This window comes from Oncorhynchus nerka, linkage group LG12 (genome assembly GCF_034236695.1).
Source record: "Oncorhynchus nerka isolate Pitt River linkage group LG12, Oner_Uvic_2.0, whole genome shotgun sequence".
In the NCBI taxonomy this organism is placed as follows: domain Eukaryota; kingdom Metazoa; phylum Chordata; class Actinopteri; order Salmoniformes; family Salmonidae; genus Oncorhynchus; species Oncorhynchus nerka.
In genome coordinates, this window is record NC_088407.1 from 32,066,994 (window position 1) to 32,090,965 (window position 23,972).

The 23,972-nt window shown below is 41.2% G+C and overlaps 1 protein-coding gene across 6 annotated transcripts in view; it reads right to left on the reverse strand.

Annotated features, from left to right (window-relative positions):
* The window catches only part of LOC115138107 (nuclear factor 1 B-type-like), a 102,640-nt gene extending 81,760 nt beyond the window's left edge, over positions 1-20,880 (reverse strand). For 2 of the 6 annotated variants that reach the window (XM_065025497.1, XM_065025501.1), the window contains exons 1-2: positions 18,649-19,187; positions 15,149-15,680 (exon numbers count right to left, since the gene is read on the reverse strand). In XM_065025497.1, the coding sequence (XP_064881569.1) occupies positions 15,149-15,680; positions 18,649-18,678 (562 nt within the window). In that variant the 5' untranslated portion in view covers positions 18,679-19,187. Of the gene's footprint in view, positions 1-15,148; positions 15,681-16,013; positions 16,217-18,648; positions 19,190-20,590 lie in introns of those variants that run through there. The other 4 variants (XM_065025498.1, XM_065025500.1, XM_065025496.1 and 1 more) reach the window with 4 other exon arrangements.
* Positions 20,881-23,972: the final 3,092 nt, after the last annotated feature.

Sequence of the window (23,972 nt, forward strand, 5' to 3'; positions counted from 1 at the left end):
CAGTATACCATCTCCAGAGATTTATGACGTTCAGCCACTAACCCCCCCTCCATACTTTCATCATTTCAGTAGCTAGCTGAAACTGCCTTACCCCCTCTCCTTATCGGTCTCCACGGTGGAAATGGGATGTTGCTGCTAGCCTGCTACAGTGACTTGTGGCTTTGTCCAACAGGGCTAAGCGCCATGACCAGAAGGGCTGCATGGACGCGGTTAATTATTCTTGGAGTGAAAAAAGCCCAAACAATTTTTTTTCTCATTTTCCCCATTCATAGTAGTTGGCACTGCCCTTGAAGCCCTCTGCCAGTGCCAGGCCTCACTACTAAAACCCATTTTCATTTCATTTCTTTCCAGCTCTCTCCATTTCATTTCATTGACATTCCACCAGTTACTCTGTGTCATTTGGAAGGGCGGAGAGCCATGTCTGCACTTACCCGAGTCCTCCGACAGTGACAGGTTTTCAAGCTTCTGCTTGTTGGCTTTCTCTTGGATGATGACCAAGAGATCACCAACTGGGACAAGGCAGGCGTTCGTAGCTGTGTATAATTAAATAGATGCTCTGTATTTCTATGGACTGATGATTAGTAGGAATTAAGAGTAAAATGGTGTGGAATCATAAATGGAGAACGTGGTGGAAGCGGAGTTGAGTTGGGAAAGAAACAGGTTGCAACTGTATGACTGGTAACAAGGATTGACCAACACCAACTGTATGACTGGTAACAAGGATTGACCAACACCAACTGTATGATTGGTAACAAGGATTGACCAACACCAACTGTATGACTGGTAACAAGGATTGACCAACACCAACTGTATGACTGGTAACAAGGTTTGACCAACACCAACTGTATGACTGGTAACAAGGATTGACCAACACCAACTGTATGACTGGTAACAAGGATTGACCAACACCAACTGTATGACTGGTAACAAGGATTGACCAACACCAACTGTATGACTGGAAACAAGGATTGACCAACACCAACTGTATGACTGGTAACAAGGATTGATCAGCACCAACTGTATGACTGGAAACAAGGATTGACCAACACCAACTGTATGACTGGTAACAAGGATTGACCAACACCAATGCAGACTGATTCATATTTATGAAGAAAGGTCCATACATTTTATGACAAGAGCTATTATTGTAAGTTAAGAGTAAATCCAATACAGTTCCCATCCAAACAAGATATTTTCCGACAACAATACTCCCAGTAGCCTGTTGGAAACATGATGTGTGTGAACACTCAGTGGTGTCTAGGGACATTGTGATAGTCTAACAGTTTCAGGAGTGGGTTGGAGGTTGGACATTTTACACAAAGTTGTGTAAGTCCAGAGAAATCATCTGTTTATCATTGTAGAACTACTGGAAATGTAACCCAAAGACACAAGAACTAAAAAACGGTAAGGGGAGCACTCATTCACATTCCTATCCACAGAAATAGAACATAGCCAACTTCCATTAGCTCCCCACGTTAATCCCTAGGCTTAAGTTTAGCAGGCTAAAGTCCCCCAACTCTGAAGCCAGAGTTGGCTCGCACATCCTCCAGTCCAGTCCATGGAACTCAACAGGCGGAGCATAGAGTTTCCCTGGCCAGAAGGTGGCTGCAGACTGCAGTGCGGATTGGCTGCAGTGCAGAATGGCTACAGCGTGGATTAGGACCCCACAGTGGCTCATTGTTAATTGGACACCATTTGTGAAAGCTACAGAGAGATTAGTTTGAACAGCTGCTGCCATTTGTCATAAATGCCCTTTTTGTGGCTTTATCTGCCTTATTATTCCATTGTAAGAGTTGGTTTGGTGGAGCACATACAGTTCATTCGGAAAGTATTCAGACCCCTTGACTTTTCCACATTTTGTTACGTTACGTTACAGCCTTATTCTAAAATGAATTAAATTGTTTATTTCCCCTCATCAATCGACACACAATATCCCATAATGACAAAGCAAAAACAGTTTAAATATTTTTTCAAATCTATTAAAACTAAAACAAACTGAAATATCACATTTACATAAGTATTCAGACCCTTTCCTCAGTACTTTGTTGAAGTACCTTTGGCAGCGATTACAGCCTCGAGTCTTCTTGGGTATGACACTATAAGCTTGGCACACCTGATTCGCTGGAGAAGGAAACGGCGATTCCGAGGCAAAGATCAGGGTGACTTGTGAAGACCAAGCGACGAGTGGATAATCTGCCCTCGCCCTCCGTTCTGCTTGCTAACGTTCAATCGCTAGAAAATAAATGGGACGAACTGAAAGCACGTATATCCTACCAATTGGACATGAAAAACGAATACTTTATGCTTCACCAAGTCGTGGATGAACGACTGCGGTGGAGTATCTTATGATAAGCTGCAGACCTCACTATTTACCCAGAGAGTTTTCATCAGTTTTTTTCGTAGCTGCCTATATGATCAACATTGTCTTGATCAACAGTGGTAGGCCTGATCACTGACAACGATGAGATAGCCTATAGGGAGGAGGTCAGAGACCTGACCATGTGGTGCAAGGACAACAACCTCTCCCTCAATGTGATCAAGACAAAGGAGATAATTGTGGACTACAGGAAAAAGAGGACAGAGCACGCCCCCATTCTCATTGACGGGTCTGTAATGGAGCAGGTTGAGAGCGTCAAGTTCCTTGGCGTCCAAATCAACAACAAACTAACATGGTCCAAGCACACCAAGACAGTCATGAAGAGGGCACGACAAAGCCTATACCCCCTCAGGACACTGAAAAGATTTGGCATGGGTCCTCAGATCCTCAAGAGTTTACAGTTGCACCATCGAGAGCATCCTGACGGGTTGCATCACTGCCTGGAATGGCAATTGCTCGGCCTCCGACCGCAAGGCACTACAGAGGGTAGTGCATACGGCCTAGTACATCACCGGGGCCAAGCTTCCTGCCATCCAGGACCTATATACCAGGCGCTGTCAGAGGAAGGCCCTAAAAATCGTAAAAGACTCTAGCCACCCTTGTCATAGACTGTTCTCTCTGCTACCGCACGACAAGCGATACCGGAGCGCCAAGTCTAGGTCCAAGAGGCTTCTAAACAGCTTCTACCCCAAGCCATAAGTCTCCTGAACAGCTAATCAAATAGCTACCCAGACTATTTGCACCCCCCACCGCCCCACGCTGCTACTACTCTGTTATTATCTATGCATAGCCACTTTAACAACGACTTGCATGTACATAATTATCTCAATTACCTCGACACCGGTGCCCCACACACTGACACATACCGGTACCCCCTGTATATAGCCCCGCTATTGTTATTCACTGCTGCTCTTTAATTATTTGTTTTTCTTATTTCTTACTTTTTTCTTAATTTTTGTTGTTGTTATTTTCTTAAAACTGCATCATTGGTTAAGGGCTTGTAACTAAGCACTTCACTGTAAGCTCTACACCTGTTGTATTCAGCGCATGTGACAAATCAAATTTGATTTGTATTTGGTGAGTTTCTCCCATTCTTCTCTGCAGATCCTCTCAAGCTCTGTCAGATTGAATGGAGAGCGCCGCTGCACAGCTATTTTCAAGTCTCTCCAGAGATGTTCAATCGCTCTGGCTGGGCCACTCAAGGACATTTGGAGGCTTGTCTCGAAGCCTGTCCTGCATTGTTTTGGCTGTGTGCTTAGGGGCGTGTCCTGTTGGAAGGTGAACTTTCACCCCAGTCTGAGGTCCTGAGCACTCTGGAGCAAGTTTTCATCAAGGATATCTCTGTACTTTGCTCTGTTCATCTTTCCCTCGATCCTGACTAGTCTCCCTACAGAATGATACTGCCACCACCATGCTTCACCGTATGGATGGTGCCAGGTTTCCTCCAAACGTGACGCTTGGCATTCAGGCCAAAGAGTTCAATCTTGGTTTCATCAGACCAGACAATCTTGTTTCTCATGGTCTAAGAGTCTTTACGTGCCTTTGGCAAACTCCAGCTAGGCTGTTTTGTGCCTTTTACTGAGGAGTGGCTTCCATCTGGCCACTCTACCATAAAGGCCTGATTGGTGGAGTGCTGCAGAGATGGTTGTCCTTCTGGAAGGTTCTCCCATCTTCACAGAGGAACTCTGGAGCTCTGTCAGAGTGACCATCGGGTTCTTGGTCACCTCCCTGACCAAGGCCCTTCTCCCCCGATTGCTCAGTTTGGCCAGGTGGCCAGCTCTAGAAAGAGTCTTAGTGGTTACAAAGTTCTTCCATTTAAGAATGATGGAGACCACTGCATTCTTGGGGACCTTCAAAGCTGCAGACATTTTTTGGTGCCCTTCCCCAGATCTGTGCCTTGACACAATCCTGTCTCGGAGCTCTACGGACAATTCCTTCGAACCTCACAGCTTGGTTTTTGCTCTGACATGCACTGTCAACTGTCAGACCTTATATAGACAGGTGTGTGCCTTTCCAAATTATGGCCAATCACTAGAATTTAGCACAGGTGGACTCCAATCAAGTTGTAGAAACATCAAGGATGATCAATGGAAACAGGATGCACCTGAGCTAAATTTCAAGGCTCATAGCAAAGGGTGTGAATACTTATGTAAATAAGCTATCTCTGTTTTTTATTTGTAATACATTTGCAAACATTTCTAAAAACCTGTTTTCGCTTTGTCATTATGGGATATTGTGTGTAGATTTATTAAATAAAAACATGCCCTCATCAATTTTAGAATAAGGCTGTAACATAACAAAATGTGGAAAAAGGGTTCTGAATACTTTCCGAATGCACTGTACACTTGTTGGATGAGTAAACGTGCCTGACACGTGAAGACTTGCGTTAGCTCCCCGAGTTGATGCCCAGGCTTTAGTTCAGAGGGCTATATCACATGCATAGTCTCTGGGAGAAATGGCAGGGAATTGCCTCGACTCACTCTTTCCTTCAATATGATCCTGAGGTCATACCAACACAAACCATGTCTAACCGTTTACCATGACATCGCAAAATGATTGATTTGCACTCTGACAGTTTTGAGATATAGATCAACTCAGCCATCAGATTGGGAAAATCCACTTCCATGAAGCTCAATGTTCGTCCGTGATGCTATAATTCATCAGCCATTGAAGAGTTTCTGAATGCTATTAGACTGGCCAGTTCGGCACCTTGAGTTATCCTGATAATAACCTAACTGTTTGACCTCCATCAGTGTTTCCAAACAGCATCTCTTTCAATTTAAGTTGAGTGTATTTTGCATGGTTATTTATGCCTGATCCAATAGAGGAATGAATAGTTTTTCCTATGAAAAATCTGGGAAACCAGGTCTGGTATCCATAGCTGCCTTTGAAAAGGCGTTTTGATAAAATACGACTGGAGTTTATATATAAATGCCTGGAATATTTCAAGTTTTGAGAATCTCTTATAAAATGGATTAAAGTTGTATGGTAACCCTAGGTGTAAAATGGGAAATAATGGCTTCTTATCAGAAAGTTTTAAACTGTCAAGAGGAGTAAAACAAGGTTGTCCACTATCGTCATATCTATTTATTATTGCCATCGAAATGTTAGCTGTGAAGATTAGATCAAACAATAATATCAAGGGGTTATAAATCCAGAGCTTAAAAACAAGACAGTTGGAAAAGCATTTCTCATGAAGCTGGTTGAGAGAATGCCAAGAGTGTGCAAAGCTGTCACTCTTTTTATTTTTTAAAGTTTCCAGACTCTTCAACAAACACGATTGTTTAAATAGACTCCCCCAAACACACAATTCCGTGCATACACTTTTGTGCATGTGTAGAGGTATTTCTCCGGGTCAGCAGAGTCTTCACCCAAAAACTGCTTGAATCCAATGACAGCCAAGGCAGGGAATTCCATTTGAGAAACATTTTAGTTATCCAGCGGCAGGACGTATATCCTTTCCGTGCAAAGTATCATTTCGAGACCTCATTCTTCCTCGTAAAATCCCGGGTTTCATTAGCGACCTCCGTTAGCTGTTAGCATAGCAGCGGCTGCTTTAATCACATCGTCCTGACGCCATTCCACTTGGCTCCTCAAAACACAGAGAGCGGTTGAACCGCGTTTTATCAACTAACAGTGATCTATCAAGACCTACCAGTGATGATAATGGTGGTTTCTTAGGGTCTTTCAAATTTTTAGCATATAAAGTCAGTCACAGAATGTGTACGTTTACATGCACACAATAATATAATTTTTCTGAATACTCAGATTCATATAATAGTTCGATTGAAATGTTTATATGCTTTGCAAGAAGAACGATTTCCCTAATAATCCTGTTTCCATGGACAAATCTGAAATCAGGGACTTCGATAAATGCAGAAAATCGCCAATCAAAATAAAAACATTCTACGACAGTGACCATGTTATTTTTTATTCTGAGTTCGGACATATAGAGTTTGTATGTGAAAACTATTTATATGAAACATACTTTCAGTTTCTCCAAACTCACTTCGCTCATGCAAAATAGGGAGGCTTACGCGGAACAAATATGCAGCTGGAACTCTGAATAAGGCGTTTACTTGTCCTACTAATTTGAAAGATTGCTCAAAAATCCAGGTGTTTTAATTTACGTATGCTTACTCTAATAATAACCTTACGACGATTAAGATAATCAGAGTAAGGTGAAACATGACAACACGAACATTCATAATTTAATATTATTAAACTGATTATGGCAGTAGGCCGAGTATGGCATTAAACATACTTGGCTAATGTGGTGGAGGAAAAAGTGTATGTTAATGCTGAATTTAGATAATGACCAGATCAGATGTTATTTTTTTCTTATGTTTATTTGACTCAAATGTTGGTCCTCACATATCTTCTCACGCCTGACTTCATGTACATATTCTTGGTTACACTTGAAATAGACGTTTTCGTTCAATTTGAATATCTCCCTCCTCTGCACCAATCTCTCTCTTCCTGTAGGCTTAACTTCCAACTGGAAAATCTGTGTCTCTCCTTGTGTGTGTGTGTGTGTGTGTGTGTGTGTGTGTGTGTGGGTGGTGGAAGGGGGGGGGTGTATGTGTGTCTCTCGCTGTGTGAAAACAGGATATGATTATCACAGGGGGAAAGTAGCTGTCCAGACACACTCTGACATCTGTAGTTACACTGATTTGGGATTCATTTTCTGCTTGTTCCACCCTACAGGATGTCCACACGCAGCTAGAACACGTTTCAGGGAAATCTGCTTCCTAATCATAGAAAATCACATTTTTTATTTGCATGTATTCATCTTTTCTATCATGTAGAACAAATTTGTTTAATATCATGAATATTCAAGTCTTTGTTTAGTCATGTCAGCAGAAGCACTGAGCTTCAGTAAATCACCATGACTTTAACATATTCATTTTTTACCCCGATTTGTTGCTGATTCATTTTGAAAAAGGTCAACGAAAAATAAGTGGCAATATCCGTAGGTCATGGCCGCATTTTACACACGATACGATTTGTTAACAGTTTTGCCTCATCCTACTGCTTTAAATTAGACTTCTAATGGTGCGAATAGCGTTTGGATGTTGGGTAATCGCACCAGTCAAAATACTTAGCTACACTGCTGTGTTGAATTGATTTTAAATCAGACTGGTTTTATTTAAATCTTAATGTCAGGAGGGTGGTTTTAGTTAAATCTTAAATGTCAGGAGACTGGTTTTAGTGCCACAGACATCTGTGAGGGAGGAGCAGAGGGCCTCTACAGAATTTGACAACTCAATGGGGCGCTAACTGATACCAAACACCCATTCCCAAGCCCCAGAAGCCATATCCTTTCTTTGACCCAAGGGATGACATTATCCAGCATTCCACTGGGGATTCACCCTACAAACAACATGCAGTATACACTTTAGCCCCAACACACAAACACACATGCATGCATACATGCGTGTACACACACGCACAACCAGGCACACGCTCGCTCACAAGCAGAGACACACTCACACACAAACACTGTAATGGGTTCCCTTTTCTCTATCCGTCCTAAACCTGGCAACTCCTACAATGACGGGGTACTGTACATGCAGACAAAAGACAAGACTACCATCACTCTAGACCTCTGATCGGGCCTGTCCCAAATGAAAAGAGTCTGATGGGGAAAGCGGGAGGGGGTACGGGGAAGTAACCGTCTCCCTGGAAACCTCCCCCGATTGTCTGGCCCTTCCTGCCCCCCCACCCTCACCCCTTTATTTTTTCCCCTATTCTTTAGCTTGATGAAGGATGCACATTGGTTTTGCACGCTCTCGATCTGAAAGACAGTTTACATTGAAGGAATGCTTCTCCCATGCTTCTATTGCTCTCTGTATCGGAATATCTGGCCAGTATTCTATAATATACTTTTACTTTCTGGTTCTAAATGTTGGTCTACATAACTCCTTCTCTCTTTTCATCCTCCTCCGTCTTTCCCCTCTGATCTTTTGCTCTATTGCTTTCGCTCTCTCTTTAGCTCAAATCCATAATCACAGCTGTCAGATAAGGCCTGGTAGGCAGGCTGACTGACAGGTCGCAGAGAGGAGAGAAGGAAAGAGGAGAAGAGGGAGGTAGAGCAGAGTAGAGCAGAGCAGAGTAGAGTAGAGCAGAGGAGAGTAAAGTAGCGTAGAATAGAGTAGAGCAGAATATAGTAGCGCAGAATAGAGTAGAGCAGAGTAGAATAAAGTAGAGCAGAGTAAAGTAGAGCAGAATAGAGTAGCGTAGAGCAGAGTAGAGTAAAGTAGCATAGAATAGAGCAAAGTAAAGTAGAGTAGAGCAGAATAGAGTAGCACAGAATAGAGTAGAGCAGAGTAGAATAGAGTAAAGCAGAGTAGAATAGAGCAGAATAGAGTAGCGCAGAATAGCGTAGAGCAGAGTAGAATAGATTAGCATAGAGTAGAATAGAGTAGAGCAGAGTAAATTAGAGTAGAATAGAGTAGCGTAGAGCAGAGTAGAATAGAGCAGAATAGATTAGTGTAGAACAGAGTAGAATAGAGCAGAACAGAGTAGAGTAGACTGCAGCCGTTGGATGGTAATAGTCGAGGCAGCAGCAGCGTCTTTGTAAGCCAGGACAGTGAGGTAGTGTACAATTCGCGGTGTGGGACAGGGGGTCAATGTACCCATTTGTCTTCATTTGGGAGGGCTGGTTGATGGTGCAGGGACTAGCTAGGAGGAGGGGGTGGCACTAGCCCTCCTGTCAAGTGGTCTCAGGGGGGGTTGAAATGTATTCGGCTAACATCACAAAGCCTGGGAAACTCTGATGGAGCTTAACCATAAGATAAACTATATACACTGAGTGTACAAATCATTATGAACACCTGCTCTTTCCATGACATAGACTGACCAGGTGAATCCTGGTCAGAATATGATCCCTTATTGATGTTAAAGCCACTTCAATTAGTGTAGATGAAGGGGAGGAGACAGGTTAAATAAGGATTTTTAAGCCATGGGATTGAGACACAATTGAGACATGGAATGGGCAAGACAAAAGATTGAAGTGCCTTTGAATGGGGTTTAGTTATAGGTGTCAAGCGCACCGGTTTGTGTCAAGAACTGCAACACTGCTGGGGTGCTCAACAGTTATTAGGAAGGTGTTCTTAATGTTTTGTACACTTCTAGAAGAAATTCTGAACTCTTTTCTCCAATCAGACTCCTGTCTTCACCTGCACTGTTACATTGATCAAAAACACCACAAAAAAAGCCTAGAGGTGCTAAAGGAGTTCCACATTTCTCATATCAGTTACAGGGCCACATTTTCAGATTCCTTTTGGAGAGTGAAAATGAGTGATGAAGTTGGCTGAGAAGCAGACATCCGCATAGGGCTGTGACCTCTACATGGAGTTGTCTTGTTTCCATGGAGATTTATGTACACGGTGCACACAAAAGAGGGCTAAGGAGGTAACATGGGTTGTTTAAGCCTTGAGATATTTGCTAGAGCAAAACTCTGGTGCTAATGCCATGCGGCTGATGGGTGCGTGGTAAAAACCTGGTTTCAGAGAACCAGAGTTGGCGTCGGAGAGTGCAGGGCAAAGACCATAAACAAAGGAGGAGAAAGAAAGAAAATAATGAATTAAAAAAGAGAGAGCTTTACCAACACTAAATGTAGCTGAAAGTAAGACCACATCATTTACACAGCAACAGGGTAGAAGAGTAGAGTAGCAGAGAGAAGGGGGAGGGACGTTTAGCAGGAAGAGGAAATCAATAAAGTGGGCAGCAGCGCTGAGAGGAACCTGTTCTAAGTGGATTAGACTGGGAGAATGTGTTCGATAGGTTATGGCTCCGAGTAAGATATTCACCGCAGGCCCAACAGCATACTGATGAGACGAGCCAGAGCTGAGCAGCACAGGTTTGTGTGGTTCACACTGAACAAAGCCTTCACAGAATGTCTTCGCTAAATTCAGGACGAAAGCCTCCTCTGTTACATTGGAACTAGGAATTTGTTTGTTGCATAATTTACACTTTAAAAACCTATTTTAAATGTGAACAAACCATCCCTCTACACGTTCAATATAGTGAATTTGTACTGTACATAAAAACAAGTTTCATCCAAAGGTCAACCATGCTTCTATTGACGGAACTCCAACAATAAGTGGACTACTGTACTGTACTAACAAAACAGCTCTTTGTCATCCTAACCACAAAAATTAAAAAAAAAACATGGAATGGTGGTGTCCTTAACACTGTGTGCCTGCAACGATTTAGTTTCCCGCTACTGGCATCCTCCCAGCCATCCTTCTCTGGCTATGAGCCCTGGGCCTGAAGCAGCTGTCACAGGAGTCTGGGGGTGACTTGACAGAGTCAGTCAGAGAGGGCTGGGCAGTGTGCCGCAACTCTTGGTGGCAGAGGAGGAGAAAGGAGGAGGAAGAAGGGAGGGAGGGAAAGGGGGGGGGTGTAGTGCTTAGCCACAGACCTCCGCTGTGACCCAGAGGTCGAGAGGTCAAACTCACTCCCCCTGACCATGCCTCAAATGCAGCCAGCTGGAAAACGAGGGGCACACAGCTCAAAGCGCTGCCCCACGCAGTGCAGAGCAACCAGCCGGCCAATGACCAGAGAAGACAACCAACCAACATTGACACCCTGCCAACCTGGGAGGGAGCACGTCTTCTGCTGCCTCTCCCACTCACGGATTCGAAAACCTGACATGCGGACAAGGGGAGGGGCGCAGACTGACAAATGGTTGTCAGGGGACTACTGGTGGTCTGGGAAGCACGACGGCTGACCCCAATTGTTGGGTTCAAAGGGGGGGGGTGCTTTGTAGGTAGTCCCCCATCACCCCCTTAGGCCAAAAGCTCCCTACGCCACTCACGCGCTTTGGGGCCAACCATGTGTTTTCACAGATCTGTTTTGCGCAATTAAACTTCAGTGGACACCCCGCCACATCTCTTAGCCAAGGTCAAGGCGTTCCATTCCATGGTCTGGCTATCGTAAAACAGAGCCGTCGTTTTAACATGGCAAACCGTATTAGAGGGTAATCCATCCGGATCCAGGACCTATCAGGACTGTCAAAAAAGCTTGAAGAATGAAATGGGGGAAGGTTTAAAGAAGTGAAAATATTACTGTTTTTACGACCATGTTAACTTTCAGCACTAGGATAATGGGGAAGGGACTTGGCCCTTGACCTCATGGGATCCTACCGTGGATCAACCAAGCCTGTTCTTTCACTAGCTACGAGTTATGTCGTTTTCTTCTTTAACATGAACTCGGAGATCACTGATCTCCTTAAAAGTTGAATGATTTTTTTTACAAGACTCATTTTGGATGGGGAAAAAAATGATGCAAGAAAAAAAATCTGAAATTCGAACTTAAATTAAATTAAAAGCAAAATCAGACAAATGAACAACTTTGGGACACAAGCTTTATAGACATCAGTTCTCTTTCACTGTACTCATTAGTGGGGTATAACATCGGAGGGGACCTCAGCCAGCTATCTAAAAGAGAAGCACTCAGACAGGCCCTTCATGTATAAGAGGCCCTTCATTCATATTAAATAACGGGTCTTTTGAGGCTCTGATTATATTTCAACAATAGCGTTCCTCCTAGCCTACATCAGAGCAAACACAAAGCCTAACAAAAGGGTATTCCAAGTCAGATAAATACTAAATAAATACTGCAGAATCTACTAAATCCACTGAGGGATCTGGCATTGGGATAAAAAATAAAAAAAATCACTGTTTAGCTACTATAGGGACCCAGATAATTATCAGAAATCTCATGGAAATCAAGAGCTTTGGATTGAGTAAATGGTGTGCGTTCTTATTTTAATATTTGGACAAATAAGTCTACAGTATCCTCAAGTGTTCATTTATGATAAGCACAATGGTACCTTGTGTTTATGAAACGGTGATGAAACGGAATGAACAGATGCCCTATCTCCGTGTCCTGACTTGAGCAAATCTAATAGTATTATAAGAAATATTTGATATGCGAAACACCCAAAACGGAACAAAAACAATCATCTAAATTACAATACGAACGAGAAATGGTTGATGAACACAAGGTGGTTACTAGTTTCAGCAGCTAGCGCCAGCACATGGCGAAGGGTATTATCCCATGCCAGCGGGTTTCCATTGAAAAAGACTGGCAGGTTGGCACAATGGCTCCCACAACCCCCACACCCTGCCCCCAACCCCCTTCCAGCTGGCATTCATCTGGGCATGCACATGGGTGCTGCTAGGGCAGACTTTGCCCAGCTAAGCGCATCTATGCCTGACAACAACGGGTTGAGAAACCTCTCTAAAATTACCCACTCACTCACCGAGCCAGCGACCTTTCTTGGGCATCAACCCTGCAAAGTTAATAAATATGTATAGCTCAAACTCAACATTATATAAACATTACATAAGAAGCCATAAAGAAACAGCTGCCACCAAATAGTTTAAGAGGGTTACTCTTAACAGATTTGAATGTAGCTACATATTACAAAAATGTATAATTCACCTGGAAGAATACTAAAGTTGAAATGTAATAAGGTGAAAAATCTAAGAAACCATGGGACATATGACATATCATTTTCCTAACGATTAACGGAAATGCCATATTCTGTCAAAGCAGGGCAGCCGTTTGGCGGTTTCTTCTTTGTGTTTGTTTGTTTGTTTCATGCAGTTGCAGAAGAACAAAAGCATGGCGGTCCCCATTCTGCCACAGTCAGAAACTTTCCAGCGTGCCCACTGCATTGCGGATGCCAACCAACGAATCAAAGGCACGCTGCAAGCAGACAAAGAGGGTTTGATGCCAACCTCGGAACCTCTAACAACCATTACTGGCGTTTTTTCCCTGCCTGCCTGGCACAGCGCAAACAAAATGGCGCCCGCCCCGCACGCTACCACAATGTGGCTACATTGTCTAGAAAGCTGGGCACTGGTAACGGCATGCCAAAGACTGCCCTTTGCTCTATACTCAGCAGCATAAAAAATATATATAGATTTTTTTTTTGAAAGTCTCATTCAAAAGAAATGGCGAATGCAAATGAAGGCTCGCTATATGGTATCTAGGCTACTCTAAAAATAAATATGGTAAGCTGCCAATATGGGAAAATCTGATTATTTTTCATCCCTTGGGACAAATATTCACAACTGAAAAACATATTTTCAAATACTAGGATTCCCCAACTTGGTAACTGCATGTATACACATTGTAGTTCAACCAATTATATTAACACAACCTGTAGTGTGCTTTGTAAATTCGTATTCCTTACATGATATCAGTGGACCATTTTTGCGACATTTTGTGGTGTGCTGTCTGATACTGTTCATTTGTTAACAACAGTTCAATTGCGGCAGATGCAAACTAGACATGAGAATGAGCGGCGCCCTACAAAAGACACAAAAGAGGGTCTGATGCCAACCATGGTGCCAGTGGCAACCATTATGGTCTCTCTGCTGTGCCTTCTGCTTTCCCTGGCACTTATCAAACACAAAATGGAGGCTCTGCCTTTCATGACAATGAGCTAGCTAGACTGTCTGAGTTTTTTCTCCAACAGCCAATGCATTACGGACCGGTACCTTACTGCATGTGTTGGCATTATCGTTGGAGCATTTATTGTGGGCCAGGGAGTTCGACATAACTTTAAAATTCCCACTTGTAAAAGAAATATGTAACAAAATGTTAAGGGAATAGTTGTTCATGTAGTAAAGAAAAGTTAAGTGGCAAATACATAAGAGGTTGAATAACAAAGCAACCTTATTTGCCAGAATATATATCCGCAGTGCGGTAGTGGTCTGAGAAAATGAGGGTTCTTGTCAGTTTCCTCTTCTTACAACAATATAAAGATCACTTTCTATCGTAACATCTAGAAATACTATGACTACTTTTGTGTTTAAAGGCATTACATTAATTTCTGTATTACAAGTTCTCATTCAATTTGAAATGTCCTCTACATTTCCAATTTCTTACCCAAAGAATCATGAGATGTAATGTAAATATTTTGCCATTGTTATTTATTTATGAGTTATTTTAGACATTTTGCCAATTTGATTAATTGACTATATGCAGAATTTTAGGGAACACATTTGTTCATTTTAACAAACCACATCTATTAATGAAAATCTAGTGGAGGAACTCCTTGTTACAACAACTATATTAAAGATCCAATCAAAGATCAAGACTTCAACATTTGTCAGGATAAAAATAGCAAATACTGTACATCAATCAAAATGTACAAATGTCCCTTTTTGCCCAAATCCCTTTTTCTAAACCATCAATTCATACCCATCACCTTAAATGATTTGTTTCAATTTGAATTATGTTTTCTGATCCAAACATGTACAATCCATTTTGTGAGCACATACTGTATCTGTGTCCATGAGCAAAACCCTCTCTCTTTATTCAGAGACTATTAAATGACAATACTTGTAAATTGGCAGCACTATAATGTATTAAGTCTCTGTAAAGAGAACTTGTGTGTGCCTGAAACAATACAGAATGCACAGCACATCCAAAATATGCAGCGGTATTTGGAAAACAATCAAACCAATCTTCTATTGTCTGTGTGTGCAAAATATGTGTGCATTTCATGTTTTTTTTGACTGGTTGTAGTATTGTATTGTTTTTTTTTTAATGTACATGTCTGTTTGCAAGAGTGCCCAGTGTTCATCTACATTGACGACAGGCCAGCTTCCTTCTAAAGACACCATAGTGGAGACACTCCAACCAGCCAATGAGGCTGCCAAAAATGGCAGCAGATATGACACTTGACCTTGGCCAACCCTAAACTCCACCCACCCAACCAGTGATTCACACAGTAAGTCAACCTACCTTGGTCCTGGACATAGTATGCTAGAAACAAGTCCAGTTCCTTGACCGACACTGTTATGTGATGCGGCTGGACGCAAAGTGTTGGGTTGGTGCAATGCGACGACTTGATGAGGCGCTCTCCGTCTGTACTTTCCAACGGGATGCCTTTGAACAGGATGACCATGACCAGGTCCAAGCGCCACACCTTGTCGGCCTGCCGCAAACAGTCGATCCGCCGGATCTTGCCCTTCTGGTCAGGGTTGGAGAGGACACAGCACGGGTGCTTCTTGCCTGTCACGCTGAGCACAAAGTCCTCGCGGTACTCCTGACGGATGTCCTTGCGGAGCTTGGCGAGGAGCCTGGAGGCCCACTTCTGCTTGATCTCAGGCTTCTCGCTGAGCAGTTCGTCCTTGACCACACGCTCCTCGTCCTTGGACATCCGTTTTTCATGCTTCTTGAAGTACTTGCGTTTCCTCGCCTGGAGGTTGAACCACGTGTAGGCGATGGCACGGACGTGAGGGAGAAGTGCCTCGATGAAGGGATGAAATTCATCCTGAAAGGCAAGGGGAAGACGGAAAATAAAGAGAATCAGAGAAGTTAGTTGGCATAGTCATGTCAAGTGACCTTTTTCGCAAAAGTTGAGCCAGAAGTCTTCCTGAACAGAAGATAAATAGCCCATATACACATTCACATTGTTACAGGAAAAGGCTGAAAAGGCTGGCATTTTGTGGTTACAATACAGTAAAATGACAAAAACAAAATTAAACAATGATGTACTGTAGACAAACCACAATTTCACGACATATTGACTCCTATAAGACAGTCAAGTCTATCTGGCCTGAGAGTTTATAGGACAAATCTGTTCAGAGAAAAAAAGCTGTTTTACCATCTTCAATACGGCTGGGATTACAACCAAGAAATAACGATCTAGGTTGACGAAGATACGAGGATGCCACCGTGTTTATTACAACCGCCAACACCACAATAGATTGTAGTCAGATGCTGTTCCTGTTTCCCCCGAGCATGCTCCGACTAGGACTGCTGGGTTGTTGGCACAAGAAGCAAACGCCTCTCACACTTGCATTTCTCTTATCAAACTGTCCACATTCCAACATGTACTTGCCCTTCACTGGAAACGGAGAAAGGATAGTCTGGAAGGGGGGGAACTAGAGTGTAGTAAAAAATGCTTGCATAACTGAAGGGGCGGAAAGGAGAAACCTCAAACGTCCCCCCCCCCTTTTCCTTCAACACAGTCACCTTCCATGTTCCAAAGGCAAGGAGTAGAAGGTAGGGGAAATAACATATAGTATGCCTCAACCTAGAGCCATTATTGACATAGTCCCAATCTATGTTTGCAGTCCCACGCCAAGTCCCTTAATGTGTTTTCATAGATGCATGGCACTTACTCAGAGTCATTCAAAAAAATCTAACCAAGGTTGACAATAAAAATGGCATCTTGGCACAACCTGCAGATTCTATGTACCTTCACTACTCCTTTAATAACGGCGACATTGAAATGCCTTGTGCTAAGCGGGAATTAAATCCTTTCTAAATCCACTTTAGGTAGGCAGGTTAGATTTGTTTTTCCTCTCACATGTAGGCCTATGTGTAGATAGCTTGTTTGGCTGCATAGCGCAATGCCAAGGATCATGTCATTTTGACTAAGACAAAGTATTAGGTTATAATGACTTAAATTAAACCGTTTTTCTTTTAATTTATGAAACAGACTTTATTAATACACGTCCAAATTATAATTAAATATTGCAAATCATTTTAAGTTTAGTCAAATCTATGGCCAACCTAAAGTGCTTTATTACAATTTTAACATAAATAATCTCATATTCTAGTAGCTGTTAGTGTTGAATAGACAGGAAAAACATGAACATTAGAATTTTTTAAAAGTCATTACTATGTCAAAATCGATAACTGTAAGACAGTTGTTTTGAAAACGGCCTCGGAAGAGTTAAATCACATATTGTTCTTTGTGTAAGCAAGCAGACGGGCTCTGGGAAAACCACAGAGATTCAATCCCAGTTATCTCTATGCTCTTAAACTACCCACTGGTGTTGTTCAGAGAAAGCCACATTGTTGATCCGCCCTGTAATGTGCCAACAAAACTTGACTTTGGGCGCTGAACAAACACACTGAAGGCAAAATCTATCATCAATAACAACTCATCCAATTTGGAAAGTATGAACTATGAACCGGTGCTGTTATTCTTTAGAAAGGGAGTTTCTTTGAGATAAAAACAATGTTTTTTGAGGCTTTAGAAAAAAGTAACAGTCAATACCTGTGAAAGTGATAGGACATTTTAAGCAAGATATCAGTTATAATAATAGTGAACTTAGTTTTCTTATGATATCGCCATAACCTCACCATGAAAGTTTATACGGCAACAGTAAGGTACATAGGACATAAATTAGCTTTACTTACAAATAACCATAATGCCATTACATTTCCTATTTGCTACATTATAATGAATTGCAGTTATACAGCAACCAATTCCAGCTCATAAAATCCTAACTTATTCTCTACTATAAAAAAGTAAGCCTAGTTTACACTACAAATTAAGGTTTGGCTATGCTACATTTCTAGGTAAGCCTTGGGATTGCATGTGGTGCTGTTTGAGTAGGAGTGTCTGCTAAATTACTAAAAAGATAAAGGTTTAAGACAAATGAGTTGGCAAGGGCCTGTGTGCAGTGCACTATAGTTGAGGTCATAAAAGCACAATCCTCTTTAAGCACAAACTAAACCACATCTCAGCCAATCACTTACTTTAGCCAAGTAAAATATAAACAGTCAAATTGAGTCAGCCAAAAGCCCTGATACTCTGCCCAACCACTTATCATTGTTTTCATCTTCATTCACTGCAAGTGGCTCCCATGCAACTCGAACAGAGTGAAACTTTCTCCTGAAACGCACTATGAAAAAAAGTATTGTCCAATATTACCAGGCCAAAACCGATTTGGGGTCATCTAAAAAAATATATAATAATAATAATAGTAGTCCGTTTATATGTTTTAGTTTACACATCAAACACAGGTTAAAAGGAATGACGTTGAGATGTTCTATAATATCATCTCATAACCTATATCATTTGATCACGGCATTTTAAAAGAGGACTTTTACGCACACGCTGGAGCTATCTTATTTAGAATACACATGGCGGTACTGCACAGACTCTTTTGGCTTATTTTCTCTCTCACTGGTAAAACACGTTATTTCTTACTCAAAAATGAACTTGTCATCCTATAATACAATATACAGTATTTCAAGAGCTTTAAATCAACACACATTATTAGACCAGGTGAAAACCATATCAATAACAAAATATACACAAAACCAAATGGGTTTAGACACGTTTCATACTGCTACAAAAGATATGTATTATATAAGCTAAAGTTTTATAATATTTTATAATAATAATAAAAAAGTTACTTAATAAATCACGCCGCAATAATAAGCATGGCACATAATCGATAATAACAAGAAATCAATTTAAAACATTGCTTAGGCTATACCTGAGTAAGACAAATTGGAGAGTACATCATCAGCCAACAGCGTACACAAAATAGGTACTTCGATTGATTTCTCTGAAAATCACTTTATCGCGCCATTCTTCCTTGCCGGTAAAGCACCATGCAAAATTGTGGAGAAGTTATCCGTGTAAAGGTCTTATCCAAGAACATCAGTGAGATTGTGGAAGTCCAAACAATCCCATGTCTCAGTTCAAATGGAGACGATATGGCAGATAGGCTTTATGCTTTTACAAATAAGCACGTTGAATGCCTATATGGCTCTTTCAATCCGATGAAAATAAATCTCGCTACTCTGGAACCGTTCGCTTTATAACGTGAGAAGTCAATTCATAAAAGCATTTTGAAAAGTATAGAAAGCGCAGAATTTTGGAAACCCACACTCTTCAAACTTGATAGCCTAGAATATCGACCGTTACACCCTCCGTCTGAGCGATACTAACAAATCAGTCGCCAAGATTTTTCTTCTCACTTAATTACATAGTCATACTCCTCCCCTTCCAACAAACGCATTCCATTGCCACCAGCCCACCTTCCCGTCTCCCTCAGAAAACACAGCATTAAACTCTCCCCCCCTTCGCTCTCTGAGTTATGATTTTTTAAACAGAAGACTTTGGACCAGCGTGCCGGTTCGAAAAGGAATGGAATGGAAAATTCCCTTACAGATACGATATGGACTAGAGGCCTTATTCGAACTCTCTGTTTTACAAACAAGCCTAAAAGCGTCGATAATTTCCCTATACAGTATAGGCTAGGCATAATGTAACAGAACATCTAATAGAAATGCCCGACGTGGCTTATAATACACTTCCAAAATGCATTTCACACTCCACAATATATACGATGTCTCCCTCTATTCACAATACATTTTGAAAGTGAAATCAAAGTGCAAATTTGCCTGGATGGCACACATTTAATGAAAATGGTTCAGAATTTGAAGTTACCTCACTCATTCTTATTGCCTGGTAGCCTTTAGCAACAGTGGATCATTATAGTTTCGATAGGACATTAGGACATTGTTCAATGTGCGGTATGTTATGGTTCTGGTTCTGATGTGAGTTGGTTAAACAGTTGACTGCTTCCAAAACTTTGACCAACCTGAGGTCATTTCAGTTTACGCATGACCCACCACATAAACGAGACTACAATGTTTTTCACCATGACAACACATAGCTGCGACCTATGAGGTCTGGACTAGTGATCCAGACCCACCATTTAGGAACTACTGGAACAGAGGACAGCAGCGGCCTGTCAACGAGTTCAACCCTATATTTCACAAGAACAGCTGCACTGACGCTTCGCGTCAACTCCACAGTAATGCCTCAGTTCGCCTAAACTATAATTTCGTGTCAATCAAATAGTAAACAATGTTTTATTTTAATCCGGACTGAGAGACAAAAAAAGCCATGAAGCATAAAAGTAGGCTGGACTACTGTAGGCTGGATGCCTGTTTTTCCATGCAAGGCGCGCAGAGGAACATGGTGTTCATAAATTCATGTTAACATTTTCCTTTTCATGGAAGTTACCGCTCATTATTGGACTGTATCAGTGGTGTAAATATGGTGTGGCCTAAAGGGGAACAATTATCCCTATAGTTGTGACCTTCTTTATCTCAAAATGCGGTTGCAGAAAACTATATTGTGCAAAAAGCGTTGCATGTGTAACCTTCTATAGAATTGTTCCACACATTCCAAATGTAGTTCATTGACAACAGAGGGGCCGTGGAGTTTAACGCAGGATGTGTGCCAACCGAAAGAAAAAAAAACATAAACAATCGTATATCTGATAATAGTCTTGTCCACTTGTCATAATTCTATACCCGCTCAACCAGACCGGGTTGTGGTGAAGAGCAAGTCATTAATGGGAAAAATACAATGTTGTAACATTTGAAAATGACACATAGCAATAATAATCCACGTTCACGTACCATTGAACTGTATTGCATGGATTTAAAGGGGGATCCTGGAACCTGGGTGAAACAAGGCGGTTGCCTTCACATTTTTCACGTTCAACTTTGTAGGCTAGTGCTTTCAAAAAAATCAACACCGGAAAATAATTATTGGCAGAAAGGCGCGTAAAATCAAGTCAGCCAGCAGCTCAGCTTTTTTATTCCTTCCTCTTCAAGTCTTACTTTTGGATTGGTTTTGGTTTGTTCAGTTGTTGAACGCAATCCAGAAGAGGCTGAGTTTTCGTAACTGGGCAGGTCTACGGCTTCACTTTCCCTGTCTGACTGCCGCCCGCCTCCGGTGCAGCTCTGCGCAGCCAAGAGAGCTCCGCACCTAGAACTTGGATTCTCGCCTCTCATTGGTCAGGGCGGCGGCGGCATCAGTAGGGCCCTTCACTTCCGTTCGCTACTCAGTGTTTTTGGCTTTTACTTGCATGTCAATACATGATAGGCTGCAAACTGCTGGACTGGCATACATTGTGGTTATTCAGGGTTTATAGATATGAGTTAATGTAAAGTGGCAATCAGAAGTTGATCATATAAAGCTGAGGGATGGGGCTGGATACATGTAACCACTCTCAAATTCATAAACACAGTTATGGATACAAAACACATAAACAGTCTGAACCATGTTGAGGCTATATAGTGTTTGTTTAGTTTACAAACATTGCATAAAACAAGCTTACGTGTTGGGTTTTGATGGGGTTAAACTAAGCTCGAGGCATTTATAAGTTATATTCGTGAAGAATCAATGGGTACACATTATTGCATTATATGTAGCCTACAAAAATGGATGTATCAACTGCAGATTATCCCCTTAAATTATCTGTGGTTACAAGATAAACCAAAGAAAGTCATTATGTCACTTAGGCATATAATCATAATACACTATTATTATCATCAGGCCTATATTACAGGCTATACTGGGCTACTTCTATACTACTAATCCTTATAAAATTGCTAGTAATATTATTATTAGCATATTATCATGATTATTATAGGCAAAAACTGTATACAATGTGTTTGTTTTTACAGACTATAAAAAAACAATTACGTATGAAATTGTACTATAGGTTACCAACAGTAAAGACTACTGTCCTTTATTGATTTGAACTAATTAAGTTTAATGAACTACTCGCTGTGAATTATTTCCTCGTTAATATGGAAATCGTTGATATTCTATATGAGGAGGCAATTGCATCACATTTCTCTGAACCAATACAGTAGGGAGGTTCGGGCTTGGGTGGCTCCAATTGACAATAGACAGTGACAGGGTTTTATAGTCCAAATACTTTGTATTTTGTTCTATACATTACCATTGTAGTTACATATTTTATAATTAAACATATTTGATGAATGATAAGTGAATAATGCTCCAGAGGATGCAAATGTCCAACAGAACTGCAGATTGTGAATATGGCCGAGAGAGGTCACTGAACCTAACAGCCTAATATAATACAGCTGATTTGAAAGTGAGTTATTGATTCTTTATCATTTGTTTAACTCCGGGGGGGGGGAAAAAAACATGTATAGGAAATATCATTTTAATTGTTTGACACAGACCTCCAATCAATACAACAATATTCCATTTGCCAAATAACATTGATTGTTCAGAAATCCCGTTATACGAGCAAATGAGGATGCTTTATAAAGTGACTTATTGATATTGTCCTAGATATGTCCCTGACGTGCATGGAGGAGGGAAATGCACTCTGCAAAAACTCAGTCAACTGAACTAAACAAGAGATATATGTTATTGCATGTGTGCACATAATTTATGCCTATCTGGCCAACACGTTTTACGATAAATTGGCTACTGGTAATTAAGAACTTTCTCCTCATCTGATTTCAACTCATAAACTCGGAATATAGTTTTTTTTAAGCGGTCCTTCCCTTTTTACGAAGGAGGGGGGTGGCGTATAAATCGACACCAAGGAGAGAGGTTGGAAAAGTTGGTCAACCGAAACTTCGAAGACTGCCTTGATAGATTTTGTGGACTGACTGCGCTGAGAGTGAATTTGAGAACGTAGGCTATTTCAGTAGAGAAAATGTGATTATTTTCGTTTCGATATTGCTTTTGAGGTGTTTTGATAGATGCATGAATAAGATGTGACAACATTTTAGACGTAGACGAAATAACTAGACGAAAGAACCGCAATCTTCTTCAGATCGCATTTTACGCACGCATTACGCACAACCTGCCCACACTTAAATGTTATTTTTGCATGAAATGCACTGTGTACATTGTCTTCTTTCTGTATTCAAATTGCACAAATATTTTAAATTATGATACATACATTTTCCACTTATTTGGTCACACCTTTTCAAAACGCTTCAGCGGACAGCGAGAAGAACATTTCAGTGTGCTCAAAGTGACGAAACCTTGTTCTATTGGCCGTCGGACATATGCTGGCAATACGGACATGATATATATGTTGTCTAATGAGAAAATTGGATGCTGAGTTTATTCATTTAATTTCATTGAATCATATTATGATAAGTATTATTCACTACGATTTCACAAAATAATCATAAATCCTGAATGTCCATGGTTCAATTTGAAATCCAAGACGATAGCTTCTATCAGGGACTTTGTATTGTACACTTTCTGTAAATTATGTTAAGATAAACACTGTCATACTCACACCTAGTGTGGGACTCATTTGGCAGTAGAAAACAAGCCAAAGGTCCATTTAAAGACAAGACTTCCCAAAGCTTGTAATTCTCCCTTCTTAATTTTAGCACCCTCAGTGTTACACTAGCAATACATTAACACATTGCTGCCCATCTTGAGACCCAGACTGTGTGTTTTGAATTGTAATGTATAACAGACACAGAAATAATTTCCCCTCGTAGTTACCAGAAGGACAGTGGTGTATATGGATACAGTGCATTTGGAAAATATTCAGACCCTTTGACTTTTTACAGCCTTATTCTAAAATGTATCAAATCGTTTTTACACAATACCCCATAAAGACAAAGTAAAACATGTTTTTAGACATTTTTGAAAATTCCTAATTTTTAAAAACTGAAATAACACATTTACATAAATAGTCAGACCCTTTACTTAGTACTTTGTTGAAGCACATTTGGCAGTGATTACAGCCTAGAGTCTTCTTGGGTATGATGCTACTGGCTTGGTACACCTGTATTTGGGGAGTTTCTCCCATTCTTCTCTGCAGATCCTCTCAAGCTCTGTCAGGTTGGATGGGGAGCGTTGCTGCACAGCTATTTTCAGGTCTCTCCAGAGATGTTTAACCGGGTTCAAGTCCGGGCTCTGGCTGGGCCACTCAAGGACATTCAGAGACTTGTCCCGAAACCACTCCTGCGTTGTCTTGGCTGTGTGCTTAGGGATGTTGTCCTG